The 12,831-nt window shown below is 44.0% G+C and overlaps 1 protein-coding gene across 7 annotated transcripts in view; it reads left to right on the forward strand.

The window, feature by feature from the left end:
- Positions 1-9,379: 9,379 nt before the first annotated feature.
- Positions 9,380-12,831, forward strand: part of EML1 (EMAP like 1) — a 99,740-nt gene continuing 96,288 nt past the window's right edge. For 4 of the 7 annotated variants that reach the window (XM_056545205.1, XM_056545206.1, XM_056545209.1 and 1 more), the window contains exon 1: positions 9,381-9,777. In XM_056545205.1, the coding sequence (XP_056401180.1) occupies positions 9,708-9,777 (70 nt within the window). In that variant the 5' untranslated portion in view covers positions 9,381-9,707. Of the gene's footprint in view, positions 9,778-12,831 lie in introns of all 7 variants that reach the window. The other 3 variants (XM_056545203.1, XM_056545204.1, XM_056545208.1) reach the window with 2 other exon arrangements.

Below are 12,831 nucleotides of genomic sequence, written 5' to 3' on the forward strand. Positions count from 1 at the left end.
GCCTCCAGCGGTTGCAAAACTACAACTCCCAGCATGCACTGATAGACCGTACATGCTGGGAGTTGTAGTTTTGCAACAGCTGGATGTCCCCCCCCCCCCCCAATGTGAACGTACAGGGTACACTCACATGAGCGGAGGATTACAGTAAGTATCTGGCTGCAAGTTTGAGCTGCAGCAAATTTTCTGCCGCAGCTCAAACTGCCAGGGAGAAACTACTGTGAACCCCCGCCTGTACCCGACTGTACCCTAAAAACACTACACTACACTACCACAAAATAAAATAAAAAGTAAAAAACACTACATATACACATACCCCTACACAGCCCCCCTCCCCAATAAAAATGAAAAACGTCTGGTACGCCACTGTTTCCAAAACGGAGCCTCCAGCTGTTGCAAAACAACTACTCCCAGTATTGCCAGATAGCCACTGACTTTCTAGGCATGCTGGGAGTTTTACAACAGCTGGAGGCACCCTGTTTGGGAATCACTGGTGTAGAATACCCCTATGTCCACCCCTATGCAAGTCCCTAATTTAGGCCTCAAATGCGCATGGCGCTCTCACTTTGGAGCCCTGTCGTATTTCAAGGCAACAGTTTAGGGCCACATATGGGGTATCGCCGCACTCGGGAGAAATTGTGTTACAAATTTTGGGGGGTATTTTCTGCTTTTTAAAAATGTAAAATTTTTGGGAAAAGAGGCATTTTAGGTTAAAAAAAATTATTTTTTTTTACATATGCAAAAGTCGTGAAACACCTGTGGGGTATTAAGGTTCACTTAACCCCTTGTTACGTTCCCGGAGGGGTCTAGTTTCCAAAATGGTATGCCATGTGTTTTTTTTTTTTTTTTTTGCTGTTCTGGCATGATAGGGGCTTCCTAAATGTGGCATGCCCCCAGAGCAAAATTTGCTTTCCAAAAGCCAAATGTGACTCCTTCTCTTCTGAGACCTGTAGTGCGCCAGCAGAGCACTTTTCAGCCCCATATGGGGTGTTTTCTGAATCGGGAGAAATTGGGCTTCAAATTTTGGGGGGTATTTCTGCTTTAACCCTTTGTAAAAATTTAAATTTTTTGGGAAACCAAGCATTTTAGGTAATTTTTTTTTTACCCCTTGTTACATTCCTCAAGGGGTCTAGTTTCCAAAATGGTATGCCATGTGGGGTTTCTTGCTGTCCTGGCACCATAGGGGGTTCATATGTGAAAATGAGCATATGCTAAAATTTGCATAAGCGAAAAAATAAACCGAATATTCGTAATTGCGAATATATAGCGCGAATGTGCGATATTCAAGAATAAAATTAGAATTGCGAATATTCGTGAGCAACACTAATTGTAAATTAGTTCCATTGAAATAAATGGAGCCAAGTTGTAATACCACACACAGGACAGGTGTTGCAAAACCACAACTCCTAGCATGCCTGGACACAAAAAGGCTGTCCGGGCATACTGGGAGTTGTAGTTTTGCAACAGCTGGAGGCACCCTGGTTGGGAAACAGTGCCCTAACCTATAAAAAGACCCAGTAGACATCTAGTTATTAATACAGCAGAGTACTGGACAAAGGAGTGACCGCTGCACAGCCCCAGGGGGGTATGTACTTCATTAAGAAATGAGTCTGTGCCCCCCTTGGGAAATGCTCTTACACAGGCTGCAGGACTCCTATTCATTTCCTGTACAGGTCAAATGTGCGCAGGTGACAAATGAGGCGGAAGATCTATTGCTACGAGAACTAGATAATCCGGTTACAGAAATGTTAGAAGATGACATCACCGCCGCAGTGTGCAGCACCTCGTCCCATACCGCCATATGACACTATCTGGCATCAGTCCCTAACTGCATGACGATGGGAAACCGAGCTCTGCAGAATATGACTGGACAAGTGAGCAAGAGAAGACATAACGTGATATCCAATATCAGCTCTCTAATAAACAGGATCAACAACAATAATATCAGAATCATCATCTTGTCAGTATTATAGTAGTTATATTCTTGTATATAGGAGTAGTGTTGAGCGGCATAGGCCATATTCGAATTCGCGAATATTCGCGAATATATGGACGAATATTCGTCATATATTCGCGAATATTCGCATATTCGTTATATTCTCGTTTTATTTTCGCGTATGCGAAAATACACGCATGCGAAAATTCGCATATGTGGAAATTCGCATATGCGAATTTTCGCGCGCCAGTCTCACACTAGTATTACAGCCTTCTTTACACCACACAAGCTGGAAGCAGAGAGGGGTGATCACTGTGATGTGTACTGTGAAGAAAAAAAAAAAAAAAAAAAACGAATATTCGTAATTACGAATATATAGCGCTATATTCGCGAAATTCGCGAATTCGCGAATATGCGATATTCGCGAATAATATTCGAATTGCGAATATTCGCGAGCAACACTATATAGGAGCAGTATTATAGTAGGTATATTCTTGTATATAGGAGGAGTATTATAGTAGGTATATTCTAGTATATAGGAGCAGTATTATAGTAGTTATATTCTTGTATATAGGAGCAGTATTATAGTAGTTATATTCTTGTATATAGGGGGCAGTATTATAGTAGTTATATTCTTGTATATAGGAGCAGTATTATAGTAGTTATATTCTTGTATATAGGAGCAGTATTATAGTAGTTATATTCTTGTATATAGGAGCAGTATCATAGTAGTTATATTCTTGTATATGGGAGCAGTATTATAGTAGTTATATTCTTGTATATAGGAGCAGTATTATAGTAGTTATATTCTTGTATATAGGAGCAGTATTATAGTAGTTATATTCTTGTATATAGGAGCAGTATTATAGTAGTTATATTCTTGTGTATAGGAGCAGTATTATAGTAGTTATATTCTTGTATATAGGAGACAGTATTATAGTAGTTATATTCTTGTATATAGGAGACAGTATTATAGTAGTTATATTCTTGTATATAGGAGACAGTATTATAGTAGTTATATTCTTGTATATAGGAGCAGTATTATAGTAGTTATATTCTTATATATAGGGGGCAGTATTATAGTAGTTATATTCTTGTATATAGGAGCAGTATTATAGTAGTTATATTCTTGTATATAGGAGCAGTATTATAGTAGTTATAGTCTTGTATATAGTAGCAGTATTATAGTAGTTATATTCTTGTATATAGGAGCAGTATTATAGTAGTTATATTCTTGTATATAGGAGCAGTATTATAGTAGTTATGAATTCGGGTAGAAAAACAGACATGGCCGCACATCTACAATCTTGTATAATGATCTGATTGCTTCTCAGCATAATATCAAAAACTGACAGGTTGTTAGTATACATTTTTGATCAAAAAGTACAAGCCCACTCGCCACATCAAGGCCACCTATTTAGAGTGGGTCCCTAACGTCCCTAGCATAAAATGGCGCAGCACCGAGCGGCGACCACCACCGCCGCAACACCAATGCCCACAGGGGGGAACAACCCACCGGCAGAGCGGCCCCAATGCCACTCAAACCAGGGGGTGCGGCCCATAGACTGGTTTGAGTGGCATTGGGGCCGCTCTGCCGGTGGGTCGTTCCCCCCTGTGGGCATTGGTGTCGCGGCGGTGGTGGTCGCCGCTCGGTGCTGCGCCATTTTATGCTAGGGACGTTAGGGACCCACTCTCAATAGGTGGCCTTGACGTGGCGAGTGGGCATGTACTTTTTGATCAAAAATGTATACTAACAACCTGTTAGTTTTTGATATTATGCTGAGAAGCAATCAGATCATTATACAAGATTGTAGATGTGCGGCCATGTCTGTTTTTCTACCCGAATTCACATTATAGTAGTTATATTCTTGTATATAGGAGGCAGTATTATAGTAGTTATATTCTTGTATATAGGAGCAGTATTATAGTAGTTATAGTCTTGTATATAGGAGGCAGTATTATAGTAGTTATAGTCTTGTATATAGGAGGCAGTATTATAGTAGTTATAGTCTTGTATATAGGAGCAGTATTATAGTAGTTATATTCTTGTATATAGGAGCAGTATTATAGTAGTTATATTCTTGTATATAGGAGCAGTATTATAGTAGTTATATTCTTGTATATAGGAGCAGTATTATAGTAGTTATATTCTTGTATATAGGAGCAGTATTATTGTAGTTATATTCTTGTATATAGGAGCAGTATTATAGTTGTTATATTCTTGTATATAGAGGCAGTATTATAGTAGTTATATTCTTGTATATAGAGGCAGTATTATAGTAGTTATATTCTTGTATATAGAGGCAGTATTATAGTAGTTATATTCTTGTATATAGAAGTAGTGTTGCTCGCGAATATTCGCAATTCGAATTTTATTCTCGAATATCGCACATTCGAGAATGCGCGAATATTCGCGAATATAGCATTATATATTCGCAATTACGAATATTTGTTTTTTTTTTCCGCTCATGCAAATTTTTGCATATGCTCATCTTCACATATGCTAATTTTCTTACATGCAAATTTTCTCCTATGTAAATTTTCTTATATGCAATTTTTCTGGTATGGTATTTTTCGTATATGTGCATTTTCACATATGCAAACTTTTCTTATATGCGATTTTTCATGTGCTCATTTTCTCGCATGTAAATTTTCGTATATGTGAATGTTCGCATATGCTGAAATTTACGCGCTATACGCATATGCGAATGTAGCGAATATATGATGAATATTCATCCATTATATTCGCGAAATTTCGCGAATTCGAATATGGCCTATGCCGCTCAACACTACTCCCTATATACAAGAATATAACTACTACTATACTATAACTACTACTACTATAACTACTAATATTCATGTAAATTTCCGCATATGCGAACATTCACATATAGTGTTGAGCGGCATAGGCCATATTCGAATTCGCGAATATTCGCGAATATATGGACGAATATTCGTCATATATTCGCGAATATTCGCATATTCGTTATACCCTCGTTTTATTTTTCGCATATGCGAATATTCACGTACGCTAAAATTAACATATACAAGTTAACACGTGCGGAAATTCGCATATGCGAAACTTAGCATATGCTAATTTTCGCATATGTGAATTTCCGCACGTCAGTCTCACACAGTAGTATTACAGCCTTCTTTACACCACACAAGCTGGAAGCAGAGAGGGATGATCACTGTGATGTGTACTGTGAAGAAAAAAAAAAAAAAAAAAAAAAAAAAAAAACGAATATTCGTAATTACGAATATATAGCGCTATATTCGCGAAATTCGCGAATTCGCGAATATGCGATATTCGCGAATAATATTCGAATTGCGAATATTCGCGAGCAACACTATTCACATATACGAAAATTTACATGCAAGAAAATGAGCGTACAAAAACATTCGCATATAAGAAGTTTGTATATTTGAAAATGCGCATATTCGGAAAATTAGAATATGTGAAAATGCTCACATACGAAAAATGTCATACCAAAAACTTCGCATATAAGAAAATTATTGTGTGAGAAAATTCGCATAAACGAAATTGACATAGGAGAAAATTCGCATATAAGAAAATTAGCATATGTGAAGATGAGCATATGCAAAAATTTGCATGAGCGAAAAAAAAATATTCGTAATTGCGAATATATAGTGCTATATTCGCGTATTCGCGAATGTGTGATATTCGAGAATAAAATTTGAATTGCGAATATTCGCGAGCAACACTAAAGGAGCAGTATTATAGTAGTTATATTCATGTATATAGGAGCATTATTATAGTAGTTATATTCTTGTATATAGGAGCAGCATTATAGTAGTTATATTCTTGTATATAGGGAGCAGTATTATAGTAGTTATATTCTTCTATATAGGAGCAGTATTATAGTAGTTATATTCTTGTATATAGGGGGCAGTATTATAGTAGTTATATTCTTGTATATAGGAGCAGTATTATAGTAGTTATATTCATGTATATAGGAGGCAGTATTATAGTAGTTATGTTCTTGTATATAGGAACAGTATTATAGTAGTTATATTCTTGTATATAGGAGCAGTATTATAGTAGTTATATTCATGTATATAGGAGGCAGTATTATAGTAGTTATGTTCTTGTATATAGGAGCAGTATTATAGTAGTTATATTCTTGTATATAGGAGCAGTATTATAGTAGTTATATTCTTGTATATAGGAGCAGTATTATAGTAGTTATATTCTTGTATATAGGGGCAGTATTATAGTAGTAGCTGTCCTTATCAGCCTGTATTCTTTCACTGAACCATTGGAAGTGTCAGGTTTGGAGGGGCGGGGGGGGGGGGGGGGTGGCGGTAGCAATTATAGGGGATGCATGCTCCTCTGTTAGTGATTAGCGGTTAATGAAAGGGTGAGTTAATTTTCCACTCCAGGAACTTTTCAGAACTGTTATTGTAGGATAAGCTGTAGCTTCCTGTATGTAAACCTCACAAAGGATGGGTATCTGAGCTCTCACCATGGGCAGTTCCCAGGCCTTGCCTCAGGCTCATGGTGCAGACAGCACCCCTGCCCCGGTCCCTCTCCTGTTTACTTTACCAGATCAATGCCTTGGGGGTGTTTTATTTTGTATAGGGATCCCAGTCTGGGTCTAGAGTTACTTATAACAGGGGAGTAGGTAACTGGGAGTATTAGGTATCACACCAGTTTCCCAGAACTTGATCCAATGTCCCCTGCAGCGGTGGCCATTCCATTCTTACCCTCACCATGGATACTATATGTATATAGACTGCGCCAACCAGTGCCCGCCAGTCCACAGCACTGGTGATATAATTGAGCTGGCACACAGATACAACCCTTCTACATAGGCATATGGAGCTGATAGAGGGGTTGTGAAAGTGATATCCCCCTTTAATAGTACCGTAAAGGTGTGTGCATGTAACCGTGCACCTGTTCATGACCTCTGTTAATAAGCTGCATGGGCCCTTAGATCAGTGTTTCCCAACCGGTGTGCCTCCAGCTGTTGCAAAACTTCAACTCACAGCATGCCCGGACAGCCAAAGGCTGTCCGGGCATGCTGTGAGTTGAAGTTTTGCAACAGCTGGAGGCACACCGGTTGGGAAACACTGCCCTGATGCCTAGTTGCTTAGTCCACTCCTAAAGAGAGGACTTTACGAGGAACATTTATGCAGTGAAATATTTTTGGCAGCCCCGGCATGCTGGGAGTTGTAGTTTTGCAACAGCTGGAGGCACCCTGTTTGGGAAACACTGGTGTAGGTTAAATGTACAAGCCTGGGGCACAGACTGTGTAGCTCGCATGAAGCCAAACCAGAGGAGGGAGATGTATTAGGTCTTCAGTCTCTGAATGGTACCATAAATGCTAACATTCACTGACAGCCAGCAGAGATCCTGAAAATAGTGGCAGGGAATAAATACAGAAAGTCTATGAGACAGTTGCAGAACTGTGGACAAATGCAAGACGCATACACTTCTAACCACGGACTCAGCAGAACTACAAATCCCAGCATTCTGAGCAGCCGACAAGGCACGCTGGGATCAGTAGTCCGAAAAGTTGCCTCATAAAATCAACTCATCTCTAGAGAAGTGTTTTTTTTTCCCAATCAGGGTGCCTCCAGCTGTTGCAAAACTATAACTCCCATTATGCTCTCTGTTCATCCAATGGCTCTGATGGTTTGTTGCAGTTGTTTCCAGTCCCTATACTCTAGAGCAGTGTTTCCCAACCAGCGGGCCTCCAGCTGTTGCAAGCCTTTAACTCCCGACAGCCTTTGGCAATGTTTCTCAACCTGGGGCTGTTCCCCTGTAGCAAAACTACAACTCCCAGCATGCTCTCTCTTCATCCTGTGGCTCTGAGGGTTTGCTGCAATTGTTTCCATTCTAAATGATGCCTCAGCAGCACCACAGCTGAATGTTTGTAACAATGTTTCGGTGCAGGTTAAACATATGAGCCTGGAGAAGTATTAGGTCTTCTGTCCCAATCGCTGACAGCCAGCAGAGATCTTGAAAATCACGAGAAATAGATGCAGAAAGTCTCTAAACAAAAAAAAGTTGCAAGAAGGCTATACTTCAAGCAGAACTACAAATCCCAGCAGGCTGTAGCAACCTGTGACTAAGAGCCACTTACCTCCACAGCTGACAAGGCCTGCTGGGGTTAGTAGTCCCAAAAGCCTGGGTGAAAAATGCAGAACTTTGTATTAGACAAATGCAGGAACTTCTAAACATGGACTCTGTAGTACTACAACTCCCAGCATGCTCCGGTAGTCCACATGGCACTATGGGATTAGTAGTCCCATAAAATCACCCATTCCATAGAGAAGTGATTGCCAACCTCTTGCAAACTACAACTCCCAACATGCTCCTGTAGTCCACGTGGCATTCTGGGATTGGTAGTCCCATAAAATCACCCATTCCATAGAGCAGTGATTGCTAAGCTCTTGCAAACTACAACTCCCAACATGCTCCGGTAGTCCACATGGCACTCTGGGATTGGTAGTCCCATAAAATCACCCATTCCATAGAGCAGTGATTGCCAACATTTTGCAAACTACAACTCCCAGCATGCTCCGGTAGTCCACATGGCATTCTGGGATTGGTAGTCCCATAAAATCACCCATTCCATAGAGCAGTGATTGCAAACTACAACTCCCAGCATGCTCTGGTAGTCCACATGGCATTCTGGGATTGGTAGTCCCATAAAATCACCCATTCCATAGAGCAGTGATTGCAAACTACAACTCCCAGCATGCTCTGGTAGTCCACATGGCATTCTGGGATTGGTAGTCCCATAAAATCACCCATTCCATAGAGCAGTGAGAGCCAACATTTTGCAAACTACAACTCCCAGCATGCTCTGGTAGTCCACATGGCATTCTGGGATGGGTAGTCCCATAAAATCACTCATTCCATAGAGCAGTGATTGCAAACTACAACTCCCAGCATGCTCTGGTAGTTCACATGGCATTCTGGGATTAGTAGTCCCATAAAATCACCCATTCCATAGAGAAGTGATTGCCAACCTCTTGCAAACTACAACTCCCAGCATGCTCTGGAAGTCCACATGGCATTCTGGGATTGGTAGTCCCATAAAATCACCCATTCCATAGAGAAGTGATTGCCAACATCTTGCAAACTACAACTCCCAGCATGCTCTGGAAGTCCACATGGCATTCTGGGATTGGTAGTCCCATAAAATCATCCATTCCATAGAGAAGTGATTGCCAACCTCTTGCAAACTACAACTCCCAGCATTCCCTGACAGCCTTCGGCTGTCAGGGCATGCTGGGAATTGTAGTTTGCAAGTGGTTTTGCCCCAGCTGAACACCCGGAGGTTACAATGTGACTCTCCTGCCCCCTGAGCTGTGACCCGGGGCACTTTGTTCCTTCATCCCCCGGGGTGGGGCGGTTCTTCGCTCCATCTGCCCGTCAGGTATCAGGAGGGGGCGGGGCCGGTGTCTGGGAGCCTGGAGGGGGGCGGGGCTCCTCAAGTTCAAGTCCTCATCCCAAAATCCCGGAGCCCAGGCCCCTCCCCCTCAGTGCGGCGGCGGCGGAGGCTGAGGAGAGGACCGGGGCATTGGGCGGCACTGAGGGGCTTCTCCGCGTCCCCCTACCTTTCCCTCACAGGCTGATTTTGGGCGCCATGAGAAACCCCTCGGAGCGGTTGTCATGGTAACCGGGGGCGGCTGCAGGCCGGAGACAGCACCCGAGCGGCCCCGGAGAGGAGGAGGAGGAGACGGCTACTGACCGAGCGAGGAGAGGGACAGACAGAAGAGGAGGCTGACGATCCCCAGGATGGAGGACGGATTCTCCAGCTACAGCAGCAGCCTCTACGACACCACCTCCCTCCTCCAGTTCTGTAATGGTGAGTGCACGGAGACAGCCGGGGGGACTACACGTCCCAGCGTGCCCTGAGAGCCTGTGGTGTTCATAGACAGGGGGACTACACATCCCAGCGTGCCCTAAGAGGCTGTGGTGCTCATAGACAGGGGGACTACACGTCCCAGCGTACCCTGAGAGGCTGTGGTATTCATAGACAGGGGGACTACACATCCCAGCATGCCCTGAGAGGCTGTGGTGTTCATAGACAGGAGGACTATACGTCCCAGTGTGCCCTGAGAGGCTGTGGTGTTCATAGACAGGAGGACTATACATCCCAGCGTGCCCTGAGAGGCTGTGGTGTTCATAGACAGGAGGACTATACATCCCAGCGTGCCCTGAGAGGCTGTGATATGCATAGATAGGAGGACTACACATCCCAGCGTGCCCTGAGAGGCTGTGGTGTTCATAGACAGGAGGACTATACGTCCCAGCGTGCCCTGAGAGGCTGTGGTGTTTATAGACAGGGGGACTACACATCCCAGCGTGCCCTGAGAGGCTGTGGTGTTTATAGACAGGGGGACTACACATCCCAGCGTGCCCTGAAAGGCTGTGCTGTTTATAGACAGGAGGACTACACATCCCAGCGTGCCCTGAAAGGCTGTGGTATTCATAGACAGGAGGACTACACATCCCAGCATGCCCTGAAAGGCTGTGGTATTCATAGACAGGAGGACTACACATCCCAGCGTGCCCTGAAAGGCTGTGGTATTCATAGACAGGAGGACTACACATCCCAGCGTGCCCTGAAAGGCTGTGGTATTCATAGACAGGAGGACTACACATCCCAGCATGTCCTGAGATGCTGCAGTATTCATAGACAGGAGGACTACACATCCCAGCGTGCCCTGAAAGGCTGTGGTATTCATAGACAGGAGGACTACACATCCCAGCGTGCCCTGAAAGGCTGTGGTATTCATAGACAGGAGGACTACACATCCCAGCATGTCCTGAGATGCTGCAGTATTCATAGACAGGAGGACTACACATCCCAGCATGCCCTGAAAGGCTGTGCTGTTTATAGACAGGAGGACTACACATCCCAGCGTGCCATAAAAGCCTGTGGTGTTCATAGACAGGGGGATTACACATCTCAGCGTGCCCTGAGAGCCTGTGGTGTCTACAGTCAGATGGGGACTACACATCCTAGTGTGCCCTGAGAAGCTGTGGTGTTCGTAGACTGGGGGACTACACATCTCAGCATGCCCTGAGAAGCTGTGGTGTTCATAAACAGGAGGATTACACATCCTAGTGTTCCCTTAGAGGCTGTGGTGTTCATAGACAGGGGGATTACACAGTCTATAGTGTTCGTAGACTGGGGGACTACACATCTCAGCATGCCCTGAGAGCCTGTGGTGTCTACAGTCAGATGGGGATTACACATCCTAGTGTGCCCTGAGAAGCTGTGGCGTTCATAGTCGTGCGGACTACACATCCCAGCATGGCCTGAGAGGTAGTGCCAGTTATAGAAAGGTGTACTAGACCTCCCAGCCTGCCCTGTGAGGCTGTGGTGTTCATAGACAGCGATGACTGGTGCACTTTTGGATCCCTGTGGAACTACAGATCCAAGCACAGTGCAAGGAGAACATCCTGAATTATGGTTCTAAATATCTCACGTTGTCGGCTGCTGAGGTAGAGCATGCTGAGAGTTGTAGTTTGTCAACAGGTTGGGAAACGCTGCTGTGGGTGATTTTATCACTTAATCGTCAGCCTTTGGGACTACTGATCCCAGCATACCTTGTCAACTGCTGAGGTAATCAAATGGTTTATCCAGAAATAGAACAGATTATTTCTTACAAAAACAGTGCCACGTCTGTCCTCAGGTTTTGTTTGGCATTACACTTTGCTCTTTTGACATGAAACTATTAAAGGGGTAGTCCCATGCATTTTGTTCAGAACGCTTGGATCGGACAGCTGCGATCGTGATGTCTTGGCCACGCCCCTCATTATGTCACACCACACCCCCTCCATTCATGTCTATGGGAGGGGGCGTGACAGTCGTCACGCCCCCTTCCATAGACATGAATGGAGGGGGTGTGGTGTGAGGTCGTGATCAAGGCCAACCACTCTATGCGTTCTGAACATGAGGGGGCACGGGAGTACCCCTTTAAGTTGTTGCAAAATGACAACTTCAGTCGTGCCCTGAAAGTCTGACTTTGTTGCTAAACTACAACTCCCATCATGTTCTGGCATTCCTCTCATCATACCCTAAGGGTATGTTCCCACTACGGATATGTCTGAATGTCCCCTCGAGGAATTCAGAGAGCGGAGTTTCAGCCTGGCGGCCGCGGTGGGACCGCGCGGCACTGCGGTATCACCATTGATGGCTGTGCAGTACTTGTGGACTTCCGCGCACAGAATGAACATGTTCTTTCTTTGCGCAGAACAATTTCGGTGGCGGAATTGTCAGCCGCTGAAATTCTGCTGTGTGAACGGGTCTCGCGGAGACCCATTCACACAGATGCTAACGTTCACTGTGCATAATTCCGTAGTGTGAACATACCCTAACGGCGACCTGCGGCCCTCTAGCTGTTTCAGAATGATGATAAATTTTACCGTACCCTGGTGCCCAGCCTTGTTGCAAAACTACAACTCCCATCATGCCATGTCAGCAAACTTCTGACTTAACAACTGTTGCAAAACTAGAACCGCCCCCATCTTTGACTTTTAGGGCCTGATGGGGGTTGGTTTTTTGCAACAATTGGAGAGCGGAAGGTAAGGAAACCCTACGGTATGCAACTATGCATGACACGGTGGAGGGAGACCCTGCACCAGGCATAACACAACTTTGCTCAGTGTTCCTTTATATGCCCGTGTTCACATTGCCGTTGTGCTCTGTCCCGTTCTGGGTCCGTTCTACACTTTTTTTTTGGCACCAAATGGCCCCAAAAAGTGGTTGGAGCACAACAGACCCCACTGGGTCCTGATGGACCCCTTTGACTTGAATGGGGTACATCGGAGATCCGGTAATTTACTACAGTGCATGCACAAATTTTTTTTTTCTGCTAAGCTCGATGGAATTGCCAACAGAGCTCCACAT

Source organism: Hyla sarda, chromosome 11 (assembly GCF_029499605.1).
Source record: "Hyla sarda isolate aHylSar1 chromosome 11, aHylSar1.hap1, whole genome shotgun sequence".
In the NCBI taxonomy this organism is placed as follows: Eukaryota; Metazoa; Chordata; class Amphibia; order Anura; family Hylidae; genus Hyla; species Hyla sarda.